General features: G+C 43.4%; 1 protein-coding gene across 1 annotated transcript in view; it reads left to right on the forward strand.

Annotated features, from left to right (window-relative positions):
- The first annotated feature begins 15442 nt into the window (after positions 1-15442).
- The window catches only part of opn7d (opsin 7, group member d), a 30929-nt gene continuing 22626 nt past the window's right edge, over positions 15443-23745 (forward strand). Inside the window, exon 1 of the mRNA XM_052109334.1 lies at positions 15443-15843. Coding sequence (XP_051965294.1) covers positions 15443-15843 — 401 coding nt within the window. The remainder of the gene's footprint in view (positions 15844-23745) is intronic.

Genomic DNA, 23745 nt, shown 5'->3' on the forward strand with positions numbered 1-23745 from the left:
TGATCTTTTGAGAAAGGTGATAATTTGTTGGTATACAAATTGACACATTGAAAATTATTTCATTTTGGAAGTTCCACAAGGGATTTGTTGTATCACAAGAGAAGAGTTTTACAATTTCAGTGTTGAAAAGTTGGTGTGAATTCAGAAAGAAAGACAACTCAAAGACTGTGAGTTTATTTTGTTTTATTTTATTCATTCTTTAGACAAAACGACATAACCAATCACAAGAAAAATAAATTGTTTTAATTGTTTTTGTGCTTATGTACATTCTCATTGAGAGCTGCTAGGGAGTGGGGTAGTCTCACTTACTTTATTAGATCTGGGGAGGGAGGAGCATAACACACTGTGTTTTAATATATGCAATTTTTCTTCAGGAAGCCACCACGTGACATTATTATACCTGAAGCCTACCCTTGTCGATCTTTAGATTTTCCAAACAATAAAGTAAGAAACCACATACACACATTAGCGTGTAACGAGGCTAAAAACGTTTGGGGAGCGGGGACCAAGATCCTTTTGTTGTCCAAACTTCCAGAGCAGCCATAATCCATATTCCCCTACATGACGGGCTAAAGGCCCCGTTACACTAATCACATTAATTTTATAGCTCTAACTAAATATGGGCATGTTCCTCTAACGTTTGAAAACTAGAACGTGACCCAAATACTTTTTGTCTTCATATTGAACAGTAAATCTATCTACAACTTGCTTGAAAAGTGTGCTTGCGCTATCTTTATAGTGAATACCACTTGGTTTGATATGTTGTTATCTTATGCAATGACATACTTTTTGAGGCCACTGTATCCTAATTTACATTTACATGGCCAACATTTTCTTACTGAAGTGACTTGGAAGAAATGGAATCAACCTGTAGTGAAGCAGATATTCACAGGCTGCTAGGCTGAGGATGTGATTCCGATACTGACTTCGAAAAGCGAGTTGAAAGATAAGAGGTGAAAACTTCCTGGTGTTCAGACAACAGCCCTCTCAAAGAGAAGATGTCTAGAATAAATGCAAGTCATTAACACACCACTGCTTATTTTTCCGAGCCATCACCTCCAGCAGTGCATTCTACAGAGAGAAAACAAGAAAGAAAACACTGGTTTATCCAAACTCAGCACTACTGACAGTAATTGGAAGACACATGACGATGTTTGGAGCACTTCACTTTGAGTTCTAATTACTAGGGTGGCCTGTGTAGCATAACCGTCCTGCAGCATCCGTGTGGAGTTGAACGATTGCATTCACATTGCCATTCATGAATATTTTATAAAACAAGCATCATTGACCAATTCTCAAGCATAGCAAATACACAGTATTTTTAGCGAGAAATAGACATGTTTTGTCTAGAAGTGTCACGTATTCCCTGCAGAGGTGGGAGCAAGTTACAGGTTACTTTCTAAAATATTACTATATTAAAACCATGGTTCATTATTTTAAGGTTAAACAAAAAGAGTACCAACATTAAATTGATATTAAATTGTATACTTCATAAAGATATTAATAAACTAGAAAACACCCTATGGTATATAACTGAATCGAAATATAGTGATAAACAGCAGCAATTAACTATATATTTTGCTTAAAAAACAAGTCTCTTTAAGGCTGCACAGGGGCTCAATAAGATTTCACTGGGGGAACATGAGCAACACTCTTATTTTTAACTACACCTGAGAGCACTTCAGGGAATTACACATACATTTGCACCTCAAAATGTTCAGAGATATTCAAACCTCAAAACTAATTTTCTCAGTTCATTATTAGAGTGGTGTAAATGGTGTAGCTCGATCAGTCAGTTCAGTCATTGGATCAAATCAGTCCATTTGAGAGGTTTCCGTAGTAGCATTCATTACAGTACATATTCACCACGCTTGGAAACCATCTCAAGAGCAGCACACAGACTCTTCTTATTTTAAGAATGATTTGCTTTCGCTTCACCTCATGGATAAGCGTACATCAAAGGGTCTCGTTCATTCAATATGCATTTTGCTACATCGAGGCTGTTGACAGTTAAGTTAAAATGCTAATGGCCCAAAAGCTGCTTGTAGTGGAAAATTTGATTATCACAAGTATGGACGGGGTAAGGGAAATAAGAATTTGTGTTTGAATGCTTAAGGATGGGAATAAATGGTGGAAGCGTACTACAGTATGCAATACAGTATGTGCCATTGTGGTTGCTTTTAGCATTCAAATTAGAAAGGGATCTTGGGGTTCAGGGGTGGATCTAAAAAATATTTTATGGGGTGGTAATTTGGTGGAATGAGGACTATGACTATGGGGTGGCCAGGGGTGGACTGGCCATCGGGAGAAACGGGACTTTTCCTGGTGGGCCGGCTGTGAAAAGGGACAGAATGGAGAACAATAAGCTGAAGCGGGCACGGCGTTATGCTGAAAGTGCGGCGACTGTCTAAAGACCCCAATTAAACAATTAAAAGCTTTTTTATAGTCATATATCTGTATAGCATACATTGAAGTCTTTGCTTCAAAATTATACATTTTCACTGTTATTGCCCAGTAAAAGGGTCACTGAACACTCATTGACCTTTTGTCCACAAAAGGTAAGTGGTCGCAATGGAACCTGCAATTAAACCAGTCGCATAGGATCCTTGTGATCATACACGTGATCATCTCTGATAGAATTCACAAAAATACATAGTAATTTAAGATGGTGTTTGAAACCAGCACATAAAATCACTGCTGTAGAGAAACACACATTTCTGTAATTAGACTAAAAACCTTATTTCTTATTTAAATATAGACCTTGTGACAATTAGCCCCAGTCTCCCTATATCAAAGTCAATTCAGTTTGGAAAACCCAACTCCCGATGCTCTCAAGTCCTTGTGGTTGAGTAGTGACTCGCCACAATCAAGGTGGCGGATGATGAAACTCAGTTGCCTCTGCGTCTGAGACCCGTCAATCTGCGCATCTCATCATATGGCTTCCCCACCGAGAGCGAGAACCACATTATAGCAACCACAAGGAGGTTAACCCAACATGATTTTACCCACCCTAGCAATGGGGCCAATTGGATGCTTAGGATGCTAATCAGCATGCCCTTGAAATTAATTCCTTTTTTTAAATAATTCAAATATTTCACATATTACTTTAAGGTCAATGTATAGATTCCACTTATTAACATCTTTAGGGTAGAGGCTAGGAAAGACAGAAGCAGGACAAAACGGGGACAAATTACACCATACAAACAGTTATTTTGACTAGTCCCTCCTTTTCTTTAAAAAACAAAGCAAATGTGTGAGCGGGGTGACAATCTGACGTGGTGCGAGCTGCGAGGCGATCTGCGACTGAATATAACGTGCGAGGAAGGGCAGCTGGAGGTGTTTCTGTTGCCCCTCTATGGTAAGATGGTGCCCCCCTAGGGAGCAGGTGCCCTACACAGTTTTATGACATTCAAAATATATGTGACAACCTGCCTCCCCAAAAATACGATAACATACCCCAAACTTTAGTAAATTTATGAATTGTACCTTTGTCCTGAAATCATGACCAACTCTTTCAGGTAAAATCTACCGTCATTATAAAATAAACCCTTCTTTAAATGTATACCTGTGTGTTTTTATTGTCAAATCAAATCAAATCACTTTATTGTCACACGACCATGTACACAAGTGCAACAGTAGGTGAAAGTCTTGTGTGCAGTTCCGAGCAACATAGCAGTCATGACAGTGACGAGACATATACCAATTACAATAAACAACATATTTACAAAAGACAATTTACATATCAAATGTACACATAATTACACAACACAATAATAATAATATGCAATGTACAGTAAACAATACACACAATATAGAATACATATACAATAAAAAAATAAAATAAAGAGTATATAAAAAATATATACAGTATACAGTAGTAATATTGTGGAGAATATAATTATGACAGTCCAGTGTGAGATATGAGATATCAGTATATTGATCTTGAAAGATCAAGTGTTCAAAAGTCTGATTGCTTGGGGGAAGAAGCTGTCATGTAGTTGGCTGGTGCGGGTCCTGATGCTGCGATACCGCCTGCCTGATGGCAGCAGTGAGAGCAGCCCATGACTCGGGTGGCTGGAGTCTCTGATGATCCTCCGAGCTTTTTTCACACACCGCCTGTTATATATGTCCTGGAGGGAGGGAAGCTCACCTCCGATGATGTGTCTGGCAGTTCGCTCCCACCCTTTATAGGGCTTTGCGGTTGTGGGCAGTGCTATTGCCATACCAGGCAGTGATGCAGCCAGTCAGGATGCACTCTACAGTGCTGGTGTAGAACCATGTGAGAATGAGGTGGTTCATTCCAAACTTCCTCAGCCGTCTCAGGAAGAAGAGGCTGGTGAGCCTTCTTCACAATGGCCTCAGTGTGGACAGACCATGTGAGTTCCTCAGTGATGTGGACACCGAGGAACTTGAAGCTGCTGACTCTCTCCACCGGTGCTCCATTGATGGTGATGGGGTTGTGTACTCTGTCTTTCCTCCTGAAGTCCACTACAAGCTCTTTGGTCTTACCAGCGTGTCAGAGTGTGCACCTCCTCTCTATTTCATCATTGTCAGTGATCAGACCTACCACCGTCATATCATCAGCAAACTTAATGATGGCATTGGAGCTATGTGTTGCCACACAGTCATGTGTGAATAGGGAATACAGGAGTGTGCTGAGAACACAGCCCTGCGGGGCTCCAGTGTTGAGGGTCAGTGATGAGGAGATGTTGCTGCCCATTCTAAACACCTGACGTCTGCCTGAGTTTCACATCAAGCTTGGAGGGCACAATGGTGTTGAATGGTGAGCTGTAGTCTACAAACAGCATTCTTACATATGGGTTCCTTTTTTCCAGGTGGGAGAGAGCAGTGTGTATTGTAGATGCAATGGCATCATCAGTGGAGCGGTTGTTGCGGTAGGCAAACTGCAATGGGTCCAGAGAGGTGGGCAGCACAGAGCAGATGTGATCTCTGATTAACCTCTCAAAGCATTTGCTGATGATGGGGGTCAGAGCACCAGGACGCCAGTCATTTAAACAATTGATTTTTGATTGCTTTTGTACAGGTGGACGTTTTGAAGCATGTGGGGACTACAGACAGGGAGAGGGAACGGTTGAAAATGTCCGTAAAAACACCAGCCAGTTGGTTCGTGCATGCTCTGATGACGCGGCCTGGAATGCCATCTGGACCCACGGCTTTAAGGATGTTCACCCGTCGGAAGGATAGGGTTACATCCGCAACAGAGACGTAGAGTGAACCATCCTGCTCTCTCCGCGAGGGCGGTGTTATTTTCCTCAAAACGAGCATAAAATGTATTAAGCTCATCCGGGAGAGAGGCAGCGGTGTTCACGGCGGAGTTTTTATTCCCTTTGTAGTCTGTGATAATATTAATTCCCTGCCACATACTTCTAGATTCGGTGGTGTTAAACTGTCCTTCAATTTTGTGCCTGTACTGACGTTTGGCTGCTCTGATAGAGTTACGGAGGGCATAACTGGCTTGTTTATGCTCCTCCGCATTCCCGGAATTAAAAGCGGAGGTCTGTGCATTAACCCATGGTTTCTGGTTGGGGTAGATCCTTATTGTTTTGGTCGGAAAAACGTCCTCTACGCACTTCCTGATGAAACACGTTACGCTAACAGCGTAAACCTCAATGTCGTCATCAGAGGCGGACCGGAACATCTCCCAGTCCGCGTGATCAAAACAGTCTTGTGGCATAGAGTCTGATTGGTCCGACCTGCACTGGGTCGTTCTGAGGGTGAGTACTTCCTGTTTCAGTTTCTGCCTGTAAGCGGCAGAAATGATTATCGTTCTGATTTGCCAAATGGTGGTCGGGGGAGGGATTTGTAGCCATCCCGGAAAGGAGAATAGCAATGGTCCAAAACCTGGTCCCCTCGTGTGTTGAAGCTGATGTGTTGGTGAACGCAGCCTTAGGGTGCACGGTTTCTTGCTCACTTATACTCCCATACTGTTCCTTGAGTGCCCGGTCTGTGTCGGTTTGTGGGGGATGTACACAGCTGTTATAGTGACCGCTGTGAATTCCCTCGGTAGCCAGAATGGTCGACACAGAAGCATGAGAAATTCAAGATCAGGAGAGCAGAAAAACTTGATAAAATGTACGTTCCTCTGATCACACCATGATTTGTTGATCATAAAACATACACCACGTTACCCCAAGTGACTCTACCCTCCCTAGCAACCGGGCCAATTTAGTTGCTTAGGAGACCTGGCTGGAGTCACTCAGCACACCATGAATTCAAACTCGCGACTCCAGGGGTTGTATCAATACTCGCTGAGCTACCAAGGCCCCTTTAAATAAGTATTTTAAACCAACATACAAAACCACTGCTAGAGAAAACACATATTTGTGTAATTGGACTTTAGACTTAAAACCTTATAGGAAGTAATATATAACCCTCCTGACAACCCTTCCTACGTGACAACTAGACCCGGCTCCCATATAGATGAGAAAGTAGGACTCTTACGTTACATTTTTATTTTCTACAGTTGTAAATTTGCTTAAACAATCAGAGCAATGTTTTGATATAGTCTTACTAATAGTTGTCTCTGCATATTAAGCTGAGGTTAGGAGATTATAATAATACATTTATACGTTTCTTATCCCAACATAATATGCAGAGACATCTATACGCAAGTCATTCAGAGATTTGCTGTTTGTTTGAGTGGTTCAACATGTTAACACTGACTATAAACCAATGGTGTTTGTCCATTGATGTTTCCCAAATGCAATAGAGCATTTGGGAAACCTGTACTGGAAATTGTCATTATTTTCACATTTTAATTTTATGCTGCTAGTTTAATGAACTCAGACTGGGCGTTTGTTGAGAATCCATATGCAGAAGTTTTATTGAAGCAGAAAATCCAAAACGACAGGCAAAGCAATGGTCAAAGATGCAGGCTGGGTTCAGTGAACAAAAATAGGCAGTCCAAGTAAGCCACCAAAGCAAAAACAGTAATCCAAAAACGTGATATCCAAAAGGCAGGCAAAAGGTCATAACAAGAGGCAAAAACAATAGCAATGGAGAGAACGCTCAGTAAGGCAGGAAAAACTGGCAATACTTTGCAAAGTGTTAGTGGAAAGCATGGCTCTTTATATATATCAAACAGGAAGTGACTGTAGAAGAAATTGAGTGATGTCAGTATTCAGGTGAGGGCTTCCTCTGTTGGTTGGAGGGAGCAGATGTTACAGCTAGTGGGGTAGAAATAACAAACAGTAGTTTTAAAGTGTTATTGCAAAATGCAGGGCCATTTCTGAGCATATTGGGGCCCTAAGCAAAATCCTTCTTGGAGGCCACCTGCACCCCTGCAACAAAAAACACAAATAATAAACTATAAATAACTTGTAGCCTTTATGTGCTTTTGGAGCTTCAAAATTTTGATCACCATTCACTTGCATTGTATGGACCTACAGAGCTGAGATATTCTTTGTAAGCAGAAATAAGAAAGTCATACAGGAAATGATGAGAGAATTTTTATTTTTGGTGATCTATGCCTTTAAGCAGTGAGTTATATCTCACTGCTTGAAGATGTACTGGTAACACCCCTGGATGATACAGTATATTCATCCAGCACTAATTATAATGATGATAATATCTGTACTGAAACTTAATTTTTACTAATAAAGAGACAAACCAGAAAAGCAAGCTCCAATTGTTAAATAGTTTAATATGAGATTGTAAAAGTTCCCAACATTTAAGAATAAAAATGCATCTACTGTGGCTTTAATCTCCCACTTGAGTAAGCCAGCCAACACAGCATGAAGCATTATCTCTGACTCCCTCAACCCTGTTGAATGGCCAGTGGTCTGTGAAAAATCTGACACACTGCATGCTAACATGTGTCATGCTACATGTGGTACATACCCAGAACATGTCACTGGAATTATATAAGACCTCACATGAAGCATAGTTTCCACTGGCAGGAGGATTTGGCTAAAACCATACCACACATAATAATATTTATGACGAGATGCTGGAAAATACAGTGGGGTCCAAAATATGAGATCTTTAGAGAAGATGCTTCTATTTTGTATACTTTTGTAAATCAATGCCAAACTTCATACAAATTCATGTCAACTTTTACATAATTGTTTTTTAGAATTGCAGAATTTTCCCCTTTTTTGAATGACAACATGTATAACATGTTATAAACACAAAGGAGATCTATGGTATCATTTTCCTACAGTAGCCTATTTAAAATGCTGATCATGGCTTTTATCAGAAAAGACAACAATAATAGACAAATAATAATAATTTTGAGTTTCAGTAATGTTCTTTCGTCATTGTAAAGCGCTTGAGTTGAGTCGAGGCATCAATGCTCCGTTCAAAAGCATTCAAAGCGACGCATTGCCCTCCACATGACAAGAGTCACAGAGGGGCGATTTTACGAGATTGCCATGTAAAAAAGTGGTAGGTGTGTGCAATAATCATTGAAAACATGTATTTGGAAAAGAGATAAAAAGCTTGCAGTTGCTTTGACAGCAGAAAGTAATACAAGGACTCATGTATGTTTAGGTCTAAGCGTTTTCTTGGTGAATTTTAATTAGTACAATAACTGGGGTCTCTGATATTCAGTAAGCGATAAGGTAACATTTAATTAAAAGAAATTAGGAGACATTCAATGTCTCTTCACAAATTTGGACAGTTTTTAAATATTTCTTGTTGCTTAGTACTCTCAAAGACATTCACTTCATAGAACGTCACTTCATAGACTTCAATGTATTCTGCAGTGCTGACGCTAAGTCATGTGATGACCCTTAACCCCTATAAATATCACTCACTTTTTCACATTAATCATTGCTCTTCACAATCACAAAAGTGACCGATTATGGTTTCAAAATGGTGAATTACTCTGAAAGGTGAAGAGTTTGGATCCCTGAGATTATAATTATTTTTTTCATGCATTTATTTATTTTGTGGAATTTTATCATTTTCCACAGCACACCTGACAATATTTCATGGCACAGTGGTTTGTAAACTGTTCTAGTTGGTTTTTAGGGCAATGCTAGGTTGTTCTCAGTGGTTGCTAGGGCAATGCTGGGGTGTTCTGGGTGTTTGCTAGGTGTTTGCTAGGGTGTTCCGTGTTGGTTGCTAGTGCTGCCCTAGGATTTTGGTAAGGTGTCCTGGTTGGTTGCTATGGCTTTCCAAGGTTTTTAGTAGGATATTCTGACTGTTTGCTGGGACATTGCTTGGGTTTTCTGAGTGATTGCTAGATGATTGCCTACTGGCCCATGTAAATTTGTCTACCAGGAAAATACTGGAAGTTTCATTGAAAGGGATAGCCCATGTCCCCTTAACAAGTCACATGATTTGAGGAATTATTCATGTCCATAGCTAAAGTGGAGCTACACGCCAATGTTAAATTCTCAGTGTTAGAGGTTTGTTGAAAGCCCCAACTTTAAGTATGAGCAGCAGTGATGCTTGCCTTAGTATCTGTTTTATGTCTATGTCCATGATAATGCATTCAGCCACCGCAAAGTGGTTCCAAGGATAAAATATCATAATGACCACAATGTCCTTAACACCTCTGTCCGGCGCTAGCATCTCATTAGAGCTAATAACTCTCCTGACAGCTCATGTAAGCAACTTAAAATGCAACATTTATCACTTTAATGTTAATGCTAATGTGGCTCAAAGCACAGCTCAAAGACAACCTTGTTATGTTTATTTACATATTAACAGCAACGCTGTAGCTAATATTTAGGAGTGAATTCACTATCTTACATTAATGTTTGTACAAGTACATCATGCCCTAATTGGACTACAGAAATGCCCAGTGTATAGTAATTAGTTTCAGTTAATGATGTGCCATGCAAATTATACAATCATTTTAACCATAAAAACAAACAGTTGTTTGTTTTTATGTTTTCATATTTCTCATTTATGTTTCTCTAAAACTAAATTAGATGTAAAGCAGACAAAACTAGATTTTTACATTTCCTGGAAACAAAAATGTATGATAAACAACAACTATGGCAAAGCGTCAAGGAGAAGAGAAAAACATAAGAAGCAAAAAGAAAACGAGGGTTTATTTTGATTTATTTATTAGTATTTATTTGGATTGACTTTGGTTTCATTGAGGCAATGGACAAAGTGTGAATGGAGCATGTGATATGTGGTGAAAGATTGAGTGAGATATAGCAGCATACATTCTTCATTTATTTTCAACATTAACAGATTGGCCGATTACAAGTGATATGACCCATTTCAGTCAGTTATACTCTTTCAATTTAACCTCTGACATTCATTCGTGTTTTTTCATGCAATGTTGGAGAGAGAGCGTTTGAATATGAAGCTACAGTGATCTGTCACACAAAGCATTAAAGAGCATTAAACTATATTTATTGTTTGGATTTCGTGATCAAATTGACATAACTGGAAGGCTGAAACTAAAGTCGAGTTTCTCCAAAACACTTCATATGGTTAAAATGGAGCGTGTCACATTTGTGGATATGTTGTTAATGGGAAATTATACACAGTCTATATGCAATTTGGAACAAAGACAAGCAGGGGTGTCGCTACACTTCAGTGCCATCCGGGGTTTAGCCCACAGGCCATATAATTATTTTTTTTGTTCAAGGTTTTTTTTATTATTATATAAAGTCATGACAAAAGTTACAAATATTGTACAATAATAATACAACATAAATGAGGATAAAATAGAGCTTTCATTTACCCGAGCCCCTATCGTCCCCAATCCCATATCAGCCACCCCCCAGGGTAGGTCTTACTTGTCACGCACACACATAGACGCACAAACAAACATTTACTGAGAAACCAAATTAAGTGAGTGTATAAAATAAATAAATAAAAAAGTTAATAAATAAATATAATAAAAACAATGGAGTAAAAAGTGGTTGTGAGTGAATGCGCACCCTAATCAAGGAACTGTTTGTAGCTCATTGAAATAGGTAATAAAAGAGTTCCAGCGTTTAAAAAAGTTATCAGTGTTCCCTCTGAGAGTGAATTTCACTTTCTTTAATTTTAAAAAGAAAATTAGGTCCTTCAGCCACAGGGACAGAGAAGGGGACTGCAAGGATTTCCAGGAGTATAGGATCCTACGCCTTGCCAGCAGAGTAGCAAAGGCAACCACATCTGCCCCACAGGCCATATTATAATATAAAAATAAGAAGAATCCTCCCTACCATGACTTAAAAAATGGCCACCCTACCTGTCAAATAATAATTATGTTAAATGCAACACTTACACCGGTTTAGAACTTTATGTAAGCAAACATCAGGCACACAATAAACGGATCAAACGTGTTTTATTTTAAATTGCGGAGGATCAAAGCGAAAATTACAACTTGACGGCTCATTGTTCATTGTGCAGAATTAACGCTAACAATCAAAGTGATGTGGTGGACAACAGTGAAGTGGAGCGTCTGGGTCTTTACATACAACACCACTAACCATGGAGATAACTTGGCTATGCAGCTGAGCAGAATTTGTGGGAAGTCTTTGCTAGCTCTCTGTTTATGAATGAGGTGTGCATTAGTACAGGAGTTTTCAACATGTGAGCGCCTGTCAAGGGAGGCACGAGATATAGGTTCACACTCAAGTGAAGCGAAAAATAATTGGAACTGCTGTGAATTATATAAGTCCATATCAAGATATTGTATGTGGTAACATCCCCTCAGTTACAATATTGTTTAGAGAGGAAAACCCATTAACAACGCAGAGCCTATTCGGGACTGCTCGAATCTGTCTGGTTCTTTCTCCTGGATTAATTAAATTTCCTACATAACCGCGGCAGAGTTCAGATACTAATAACTCTTTGCTGAAGCATCAAAAGACCAAGGATTTCTTTATTGCTAAATCCTATCCTAAAGTATGATTTAACTACATTCTATTGAGATTTATTTCTATAATATTTATACTTTATTCACACAATATACTACTTTATTCTCACAATGCTAGGACTTAATACACCAACATGCATGATTGATGTTCCTGGTTATATTTGTACTGGTAGGATGTTTTGTATGTAATGTGCGCATGCGTTGGATGCGCGTAAGTAGATGTTTTCAGTAAAGCCTCCATGTGAAGAGCCCGCTGTCTCCTGTCTGGTCTTTACTGAATAATCTAACATGGTGTCAGAAGCGGAATTACCTCGCTTTCTAAGAGATACAGTCATCCGCACCAGCCCGGCGAAGACAAGAGTTAGTAAGTGAAGTTTGGAGGAATCAAAGCGAGATCAGGCGGTCGGCACGGCTGGAGCTGCGAGACAGAAACAGAGTGTGTGAGGTCCGAGATTATAAACGAAGTGAGAGAAAAGAAAGGAAAAAAAACGACAACAACAAAACAAATTCACTTTACAACAGCACCAAGGTAAACATGTAAGATGGATACTTTGTTCTCAATAAGCCCGCCTGAACATTTCGACTTCAATGATTTTGGCAGCTGGCCAAATTGGATTAGACGATATGAGAGATTCCGTATAGCAGCGGGAATTAGTGAAAGAAGCCAAGAATATCAAGTTAATTCGCTTATCTACACGATGGGAGATAAAGCTGATGATATCATGTGCACGCTGGCTCTTTCTGATGAAGGAAAAAAAAATATGACGAAGTTAAAGACGCGTTCGAGAAACACTTCGTATGTAAACACAACGTGATCTACGAGAGGGCTAAATTCAACAAGAGGTGCCAAGAACAGGGCGAATCATCTGAAATGTTCATCACTGCAGTTCATAAACTAGCAGAAAATTGCCAGTATGGAGTCCTTCAAGAGCAAATGATACGAGACAGACTGGTAGTTGGCATACGAGATCACAGATTATCAGAGAGATTACAGCTTGATCCAGAACTCACACTCATTAAAGCCATCACAAAGATAAGACAAAGTGAAGAAATAAAAAAGCAGCAGACGATCTTAAGACAAGCAAGCGGTGACTCAAATGAGGTAAACATGGACATGGTAAAATATAAAATGAAACCAAGATTTGCACAAAAAGGACCGCAAAGACGACCAGACAGTACAAAACATAATGAAGCCAGCAAGGGATGTGGCAGATGTGGAAAGCCACAAGCACATTCACTGAACAGCTGTCCAGCGAGGGAGGCTGAGTGCAGGAAGTGCAACAAAAAGGCCACTTCGCTGCAGTTTGCAAAACAAAAAAAAGATTGGAGGAAATATATCATTGTGATGAGACGGAGAGTATAGAGACTGTGTTCCTGGGAGTTGTAAAGGCCGAGAGTTCGACTGATGTCTGGCAAAAGTCCATTGCAGTGAACGGTGAGCAAATTATTTTCAAATTGGACACAGGAGCAGCTGTAACAGCTATTCCAGAGAGCATGTACTCAAAGATATGCCACGGTGTTCTCAGCCCCCGAACAAAAAAGCTGTGTGGACCAAGCAATATGTCAATACAGGTGAGAGGGCAGTTTAAAGCATCACTTTGTCATCAGGGAAGAGTGATAAAACACCCAGTGTTTGTGATACCAAGACTGGTGTCCCTCTCCTTGGACTACCTGCCATAAAAGAGCTGGACTTACTGCACACAGTGGATGCAATTCAAACAGCAGATCCAAACTACAAAGAGATGTTCCCAAAAGTTTTCACGGGACTTGGAAAATTGGAAGGAGAGTACAAAATCAAACTCAAAGAGAGAACCACTCCATTTGCTCTGGCTGCCCCTCGTCGTGTGCCCTTGCCCATGATGAATAGTGTGAAAGAGGAGCTGGTAAGAATGGAACAGATAGGAGTTATAACGCCCATTGAAGAAGCAACTGAGTGGTGTTCAGGTATGGTGATAGTGCCGAAACCAAATGGCAAGATTCGAATCTGCGTTGATTTAACACATCTAAATAACAATGTCTGCAGAGAGAGACATATTCTTCCTGCAGTGGATGAAACACTGGCTAAACTGTCAGGCGCAACAGTGTTTTCTAAGTTGGATGCTACTGCTGGATTCTGGCAGATTCCTTTGCATAAAGATTCGGTCCCGCTCACTACCTTCATTACGCCTTATGGAAGATACTGTTTTAACCGCCTTCCATTTGGCATTTCCTCAGCACCTGAACACTTTCAAAAACGTTTGACACAACTACTCGAGGGCCTGGAGGGCACATTGTGCCACGCAGATGACATCTTAGTGTTCGGTGCTACACGTAAAGAACATGATGCAAGACTCATCAAGGTTCTGAACCTTCTGGAACAGAAAGGGTTGACACTGAACGAAAAATGTCAATTTGCAGTGCCTCAAGTTAGGTTCCTAGGCCACATCGTCAGTGCAGAAGGCATACGAGCTGACCCAGACAAAATAAAAGCTATCAAAGAAATGCCAGAGCCTAAAAATACGGCTGATGTCAAGAGGTTCCTCGGCATGGTGAATTATGTTGGTAAATTTTCACCCAACATTGCAGAGTTGACTGGACCTATCAGAGACCTGCTCAAAGCTGAAAATGTCTGGGTGTGTGGGAGTCCACAACAACAAGCTTTTGAAAAATTGAAGCAAGAACTCAGTTCTTCGGCAGTATTAGCACAGTACTGTCCAGATCGACATACCAGAGTTTCAGCTGATGCGTCTTTCTTTGGATTAGGAGGAGTATTATCTCAACTGCAGCCTACAGGTGAAAAGAGACCTGTTGCGTTCAGTTCAAGGAGCATGACGCCTACGGAGAAAAGATATGCTCAAATTGAGAAGGAGGCCCTAGCAGTCACATGGGCCTGTGAAAGATTTCAAACCTATCTTCTGGGACTGGATTTTGTGGTCAGGACTGACCACAAGCCACTAGTCAGTCTACTTGGCTCACGATCACTAGATGACCTGCCGCCACGCATATTAAGATTTCGTCTACGACTTCTGCGGTTCTCCTACACGATCATGCATGTTCCTGGTAAAAATCTGATCACAGCAGACGCGCTCTCTAGAGCTCCACTCACAGAAAACCCAACTGAAGCAGATCTAAAAAGAGAGGAAGAGGTAAAAGTGTGTGTTGATCATGTCATTCAACAATTGCCAGCAACACCTACCAAGATTGCTCAAATAAAGAGGGCTCAGGAAGAGGACGAAGTGTGCAGACAGCTAAGTTCTCTTGTGCGTACAGGCTGGGATGGAAAAAAGAGTGTTCCACCACACCTAGCGTTGTTTTGGCAACACAGACATGATCTGCTCAATGCAGAGGGTTTGCTGATGAAAGGAAAACGATTAGTGATACCTGGCAGTATGCAAAAAGAAGTCCTAGAGAAGTTGCACCACGGACATCAAGGCATCACTAAATGCTTGGCAAGAGCGCAAATGTCAGTATGGTGGCCAGGGATAACAAAGAACATCAAAGACAAAGTCAGAACCCCTGTTGACCACTCCTTTACCTTCACGACCATGGCAGAGAGTGGCAGCAGATCTGTTCCATTGGAACAAGGGTAATTATGTTCTGCTGATAGACTACTTTTCACGCTACATAGAAGTTGCTTCACTTACTTCAACAACATCAAGAGATGTGATGGAGAAGCTCAAAGCGATGTTTGCTCGACACGGGGTCCCAGAGGTCCTAGTTACTGACAATGGCCCTCAGTTCGCAGCATCTGACTTTGCTGACTTTGCAAAAGAGTACGATTTCCATCATGTAACCAGCAGCCCGCACTATCCTCAAAGCAACGGAGAAGCGGAAAGAGCAGTGAGAACTGTTAAAACACTACTGCGTAAAGGTGAGGACCCTCACAAAGCACTTATGGCTTACAAAGCTACGCCATTAGCATCAGGAGCTTCACCTGCTCAACACTTGATGGGACGGAACATCAGAACTACTCTCCCAGTGAGTCCATCCATCCTGAAACCAGCCTGGCCAAACCTCAACACTTTCAAAAGAAAAGACAAAGAGTTGAAGGAAAAACAGACTAAGTGGTACAATAAACGCCACAGGGCACATACAAAACCTGCTCTACAGTCTGGACAATCAGTCTGGATCAAGAATGGACCAAACCCAGGCATAGTCATGAGTCCTGCTGATGCTCCACGTTCCTACATTGTAGAAGGGCAGTTTGGTAGTTTGAGAAGACACCGTTCTCATCTGAGGGCAGTTCCTTCACAGCCAAGAGAGATTAGGGACTGTGTTAGAAGCAGAGTGGGCAGGGTGATCAGACCACCATTAAGACTAAACCTTTAGAGTTGACTTAGTGTCCGTTCTGATGTTATTTCCCTTTCTTCTGTTGAAACAGTAATAAGTAATGAAAATGTGTAATAATACCTGTTTTTTTCTCATACAGAGACGTGTTTTTATAAAAAAAAAAATTTAAAAAGAAGGGGAAGGAATGGACGGAATAAGAAAGTAATAGTGCAGTAATATGTTATGTTAATGCATGGAACGTTCTTTAGCTAAAAGGGGGAGATGTACTGGTAGGATGTTTTGTATGTAATGTGCGCATGCGTTGGATGCGCGTAAGTAGATGTTTTCAGTAAAGCCTCCATGTGAACAGCCCGCTGTCTCCTGTCTGGTCTTTACGAATAATCTAACAATATTTGTTACAGAAAGGATAAACCATCAGGAAGAGGAGGGGGAGTCATGATTTATATTAAGGATACTTTTAAATGTGCTGAAGTGAAACTAGATATTGCTTGATTAGAATTTTTTGTCGTTAAATGTTATAATGTCCCCAAAAATGAATTTTAATGTTGTGATTTTGTATAATCCACCCTCACATGATTCTTCTTTTTATTATAATTTAGAGGAATTGTTTAAGTTTTTAAATTGTCATACTGAAACTATTTTATTTGGAGATTTTAGCATAAATTGGGCAGACAAACGTAGAAAGCAAAAATTTAAATCAATTACAGCCAAACATAAATTCAACCAGTTAATAAAAGGTCAAACAAGGATATCAAAAACAAGTAAAACTCTTATTGATCTTGCATTTACCAATAAACCAGTTATTTTCGTCAAACTTTAAACCAGGAGTAGTAGACATCCCCAAGAGCAAAATTACATAAAAAATATTAATTGGAATGATGCTTTACAAATTGGTGACCTGGACAAAAACTGTGAAATTGTGATGAGAACCATTGAAAAAATTATTCAAAAGTATACACAACCGTTAAAATGTAGACAAAATAGTGCACCCTTACTATGGCTAAATTCATATATCCATCAACTAATGAAAAAGAGAGATCTTGCTTTGAAAAAGTATTTGCTTACAAAAACACAGACAGATATTCTAAGCTTTAAATTGTTAAGAAGTAAAGTAGTTCGTGAATTGAGAAAGGCGAAAACTGCATATTTTGAGCAATTGACTGCAGAATCAGGAGGAAATAGCTCATCTCTTTGGAAGTGCATTAACAAACTTTCTAAACGAGAAGGTATACAAAGAAAACCATTGTTGGAGCTGCACATAAATGGCAGACTTAGTACTAATAGCAGTGAAATTGATAAGAATTTAATAGATATTTTATCCAGTCTGTGGAAGAAATTGCTATATGTTTTGAACGTGTACAATTACCTCAATATGCAATAAAAGACACACCCTCATCCTTTTATATCTCTGAAGTTGATGAAGAAAGATACTTCAAATTATTAATCAATTGAATAACTTTCTCACATAACTTATTAAGGGAGCTTTAGATAATGGTAATGAGGTAGGCGCAGTATTTCTAGACTTAAAAAAGGTATTTGGATCAACTTGGTGAAGGGCGTTGTGTGCAAGCGGAACACCTGGTCGGTTGTGCCCCATTACGAGTTCTACCGGCTCGACCCTGAGATTGTAGAATCTGGCAAAGGTATTGGGTGTTGCCCAGCCCGCTGCTCTTCAGATGTCTGCTAGGGAGGTGCCCTTGGCCAGATCCCAAAAGGATGCCACACTTCTCGTCGAGTGTGCTCGAACCCGCAAGGGGTTCAGCCTCCCCTTCAGCCTCTCCTGCAGGAATGAAAGCACTGACCGAACTGCGCACCTCTTTGGGTCTTTGGCTCGAGAATAACACCAATTCGCGAACATGCGCCACTTTAGGGTGTAAATTTGCCTGGTTGAGGGAGCTCTGGCTTGGTTGATCGTGTCTACAACTGCAGGTGGTCGATCCACTAGATCTCCAGGGGCCAGACGTGGGCAGATGATTCATCTGCATCAGATGCCGCTGTGAAACTCTCCGATGCAGCGGCGATGTCGTCATCCAATTCCGGGGGGTCAAGGGAGAATGCTGGCTGGCTGCGCAATGCGCCGTAGATCCAACAGCAGTGCTTCTTGCCAACTGAGGTGAGTGGAACAGTGGTGAACTCAGCTTGCTGTTGCACAATCGTCCGGCTCCGAATAAAAATTCTGACTGACACTCGCTGCCCCGCTTTCCTTTATACCCGTATGTCTGGGGCGGGGCATGCAAATTCTGTCTGCCAACTTGACATTGGCCTTTTCTCAAGTTCAGAGGTACGTTTGGCATCCCAGGAAGATCCCTTGTGTCACTTCATTCGACACAACATCAAGTGAGTGACAGAAGGGGAACAACTGTTTGGCCTTGAAATTTTCAAAAATGTGTTTTGGTCTCAATGTGTTTTTCAATTAGAAGGAAGGAAATTAATAGTTTTATAATTAAGATCAATCAAAAGGCAATAGAGACAGTTAATGATTTTAAATATTTAGGTGTTATTTTAGATTCTCAATTTAAATTTGATGTGCATGTAAAGAGGCTGTGTAGAATGATCAGAACATCCTGTATTTATATGATTAGACCATATATACCCCTAAAAGCAGCTAAGTTATACATGCATGTAATGGTCTTCCCACATTATCTTATTGTGTGAGACTGTCTGGAGTCAGGATTCTCAACTGACCATCAAACCTTTTAGATCTCTATATAAACAAACACTAAACATTTTGGACAAGAAACCAGTTAGATGGCATCATTGTAATATTTTACAAAAATATAGTTTGCTTAGCTTTGAACATTTTATAAAATTTTCTCTCATTAAAATGTTTTTTAAATGTGCAAATAATCTTGCTCCAGATATCATATGCCAATTAATATCAAAACAGAGTAGTAAGGGGTTTACTACAAGAGGTACAACTTATCAGAATTACACAGTACCAAGGAGAAAAACGTATCGGTTACCTAACGTAACCTCGGTTCTCTCTAGATGAGGGAACGAGTATTGCGTAAGCTAGCTTACGCTACGGGAAAGATTCATCTTTTCTGAGATATTGAAGCCAAAAAATTATCCTTAATTTTTGTATCCATTGTCAACGCAGTGCGGCAGCTGCAGACCTTGAGCGGGCTAGCTAGCGAGCTCATTGGTTGCTCTGTGGCAACTGCTGCAGCCTATAGACGAGCTTGGGCTTAACTCGCGATCCAATGAGAGGCGCCCGCGCTCACTGCATCAAAGCCCGCCAAAATGGGCGTGACTAGAGTGCATATAAGCGTAGTTCGTAGGCTGGAACCCTGGTTTTCATTGACTGAAGCTGAAAAGTCGCCGTGGCGCGAAGCACGGCCGGCTACGCAATACTCGCTCCTCATCTAGAGAGAACCGAGGTTACGCTTAGGTAACCGATACGTTCTCTTACGAGAGGTTCTCTCAGATTATGTAAGCTAGCTTACGCTCACGGGAACCCATTGTCAACGCCGTGCGCGCCAAGCATCCACTGTATGAGCCCCAGGGAATTAAGGGGGACCCGGGAGCCCTTATGAGTGGGGAAATAATATTTGGCCGGCAAGAATGCGGTCATTGATTGTGTAATACATAAGCACATAGTGGGAAGGGAACGACAGAGCGGCGGTGCCGGTCTGTGTGGAATGTGTCCCATCAGTGCAGCTCACCAGGGGAGCTGTAGCGTATTAAACCGCTAGTAGTTTTGCCTGCAGAGCGGCACTTCCATATTGTAAAATCTGACAAAGGTGGAGGGGAAGTCCATCCCGCTGCCACACATATGTCGTGAATGGAAATCCCGCTGGACCATGCCCACGAGGATGCCATGCCTCTAGTGGAGTGAGCCCTAATGCCCAACGGGCATGGCAGGTCTTTTGACGCCAGTATGCAGCAGCAATAGCGCCCACTATCCATCTAGATAGTGTCTGTTTCGAGGCGGCGAGACCTTTGGTGCGCCCCGAATCTAAACGAAAAGCTGCTCAGAGCGCCTGAAAGCAGCGGAGCGCCGCAGTATACAATCTCAGTGCTCTGACCGGCAAAGGAGATTGGCGCCGCTGTCAGCATCGGTGCTGGCAGCGCCGATAGGGAAATGACCTGTGCTCTGAAAGGAGTACCGATCACCTTGGGAACATAGCCGTGTCTAGGCTTTAAAATGACCTTGGAGTCACTTGGTCCAAACTCAAGACACGCAGCGCTGACAGACAGCGCGTGAAGGTCTCCCCACACGCTTGACTGATGACAGGGCAGTCAGAAAACGGTTTTGAGTGAAAGGTATTTCAAATCCACGGATTGAAGTGGTTCGAAAGGGGGCTTTCATAGTTTCGAGAACTATAGAAAGATCCCAGATAGGAACCGATGGGGGCGCTGGGGTTCATCCTTCTAGCTCCCCTGAGGAAGCGGATGACCAGCTCGCTTTTACCCCATGACTGGCCGTGCAGGGGTTCAGCTAACGCCGCAACGGCCGCCACATACACTTTGAGCGTGGATGGGGATCTGCCCTTATCCAGCAGCTCTTGTAGAAATACGAGCAGCTTACCTACACCCCACATGTCCGCGGGTCCAGGTCTCTGTCGGTGCACCATTTTGAGAACACAGACCATTTTGACGCATAGAGTCTTCTCGTGGAAGGGGCTCTAGCGCGTATGATGGTGTTTATTACTCCTTCTGGCAGAGCGACGGTAGTCGCTGATCACCCACGCATGCAGTGCCCAGCTCTGGGTGGGGATGCCAGATTGTGCCGCGAGCTTGAGAGAGGAGATCTGCCTCACTGGGATGGGCCACGGCGCTGTCAGTGACAGCCGCGTAAGCCCGGAACCATGTCTGATTCTCCCAACGCGGGCTATGAGGAGCACCGAGTGACGCTGCTTCCTGATCCTCTGCATTACCTGTGGCAATAGCGAGACGGGAGGGAAGGCGTAAGCGGGCGCCTGGGCCAGTCCTGGGCCAGCTGGCCCTCGCTCGAGAAAAATATTGGGCAGTGAGAGTTCTCTTGGACGCAAAGAGGTCTATCTCTGCTCTGCCGAATAGGTGCCATAACGCCTGGACTGTTTGAGCGCGCAGGGACCATTCCCCTGGGGGAATATTGTCTCTGGACAGTCTGTCCGGGCCGCCGCTCAGGTGGCCTGGCACGCGCGTCGCCCTCAGCGAGTGCAGGTGGCACTGGGACCAACTCAGTATGCGCTTTGTCAGATGGAAGAGGTTCCTGGATCTGACACCGCCCTGACGGTTTAGGTAGGATACCACAGATCTGTTGTCCGAACGGACCAGGACGCGGTGACCCTGAATGACCGGGAGAAAGCGCACGAGCACGCACTCGACCGCTATCATTTCCAGACAATTTATGTGAAGGAGCTTTTCCTGAACTGACCATAGGCCGAAAACCGAGAGCTCTCGCGAGACCGCTGCCCAACCCGTGTTGGACGCCGCCTGTCGAGATGACTTTTCGGCGCAGATACAGCTCCCATTGTCACTCCCCGCTGATACCATTCGCCACTGTCCAGGGCTGCAGAGCTGATATGCAGGTCTGAGTCACCTTGATGGGCTGGCGGCCTGTGGCCCAAGCCCGGCGAGACGCGCTGGTGTTTAGCCAATGCTGAAGCGGGCGATGTGCAGTAAACCCAGCTGAAGTACTGCTGCGGCTGAGGCCATGTAACCTAGCACTCTCTGGAATTTCTTCAGAGGCGTGAGGCTGTTCATCTGAAAAGATGCGGCTAGTCGCTGAACACGGCGCGCGCGCTGTGTAGATAAGCTGAGCCGCCATTGCCACGGAGTCTAGTTCTATTCCCAGGAAGGAAATGGTCTGACTGGGCTGTAGTGAGCTCTTGGTCCAATTGACTGCAAGACCCAAACTGTTCAGATGGCTGAGGAGAACTGCTCTGTGAGACAGAAGCTCCATATGTGACTGAGCCATAATCAGCCAGTCGTCCAAATAGTTCAGAATTCGCAAACCCTGACTCCAGAGGGGTGCGAAGCCGCGATCCATGCACTTCGTGAAAGTACGGGTGCTAAGGACAGGCCGAACGGAAGGACGGTGTATTGATAAACCTGGCCGTCGAGGCGAATCTCAAGAATGGCCTGTGACGGGATTTATCTGAATCTGAAAGTATGCATCTTTCAGATCGAGAGAAATAAACCAGTCCCCTGGCGCACATGCGCAAGGAGTTTCCTGATTGTAAGCATTTTGAACGGTCTTTTGCAAGCACCTTGTTCAAAACCCTGAGATCTAATATGGGTCTGAGGTCGCCGTCTTTCTTGGGAACAAGAAAATAACGGCTGTAAAGCCCCGACTCGCTCAGAGAGGGTGGCACTTTCTCTATGGCCCTTTTGCACAGAAGGCTTGCTATTTCTGAACGAAGCATGCAAGCTGCTTCCATGTTCACAGTGGTTTCGAGCCGCGCTCTGAAGCGAGGGGGGCGGCGATCGAACTGTAGCAAATAGCCCTGTTGTATTGTGCTTAACACCCACTTGGATATCCCTGGAATAGCTGGAAACAGCGTTTGAGTGCAGGCAAGCGGGCAGTGTCACCGGCTTGTTGGCTGCTAAATTCACCACTGTAGTAGCCTGAGAGAAGGGGACTGACAGGGGCAAAGCTTTGACGGTGGTCCGCCGCGGCGGACTGAGCCGCCGCTTGTTCAACAAAGTTAGGAAGACTTCGGTTGCTCTGGTTTCAGCGCTACCTTAAATCGAGGCCCGCGGGGCGGCGGTCTCGCGGTGGCTGTCTGAGCGCTGATCGAGGGCGGCCGCCCTGTCGACGCTGAGAAGTCTGGAGTTTGTTGAACTGGGCGCTGTGAAGAGGCTCGTGCAGGAGGCTGATCACGTGAGCGGCCTGCAGAGGAGCTTAGCGCGACGCCGCAGGAAGAGGTTCATGGCTTGGGTGGCTTTCTGGACTTCTGAGAAGCGGTCAACAATGCCACTCACCGCGGAGCCGAAGAGACCGGTCGGAGAGAGCGGTGCGTTGAGGAACGTGGAGCACTCTGCTTCTCCCATGTCGGCTAGTGTTAGCCATAAGTGTCTCTCGGTCACAGTCAGCGAGGCCATGCACTTCCCTAGAGCTTGGGCTGCAGCTTTGGTAGCGCGAAGGGCGAGGTCTGTCGCGCCGTAGATCAGTAACAGCCTCTGGGTGCCTGCCTTTCTCATCCCACTCCCGAAGAAGGTCTGCTTGTAGGATCTGTAAAACGCCATTGAGTGCAGAGCAGATGCGGCTTGGCCGGCGGCGGAATAGGCGCGGCCAACATAGGCGGAAGTCGCTCTGCAGGCCTTAGACGGGAGCACAGGCTTGGAACGCCATCTCGCGGAGGGCGGACAAAGGTGTGCTGCTACCGAGTCCTCGACCGGGGATGGAGGAGTAGCCTCTTCAGTGGCGCCGCCCACCGACGCAGAGAGGTGGAGACGTGGGAACGGGTCCTGGCTGAAAAAGGAGCTGCTCCACGACTTTGCAAGCTCCGTATGTAATTCCGGCAGGAAGGGAGCGGCCCGGGCCGCGGGTGTAGAGCGGCGATGGCTTTGAAGAAAGCAGCCGTCGAGTCTGTTGGGTGCCTGCTCAGGGGCCCACTCGAGCCCGAGGCGGTCGACGGCCTGTAGGCGGCGCGGCGGTTTCTGCTTTGACCGCTTCGAGTCGAGCCCGCAGGGTCGACATCGGTAGCTCCTCGCAGAAATCGCATCCGCCCTCAGTGAGGGCGAGCTCT

This window comes from Xyrauchen texanus, chromosome 37 (genome assembly GCF_025860055.1).
Source record: "Xyrauchen texanus isolate HMW12.3.18 chromosome 37, RBS_HiC_50CHRs, whole genome shotgun sequence".
Classification (NCBI taxonomy): domain Eukaryota; kingdom Metazoa; phylum Chordata; class Actinopteri; order Cypriniformes; family Catostomidae; genus Xyrauchen; species Xyrauchen texanus.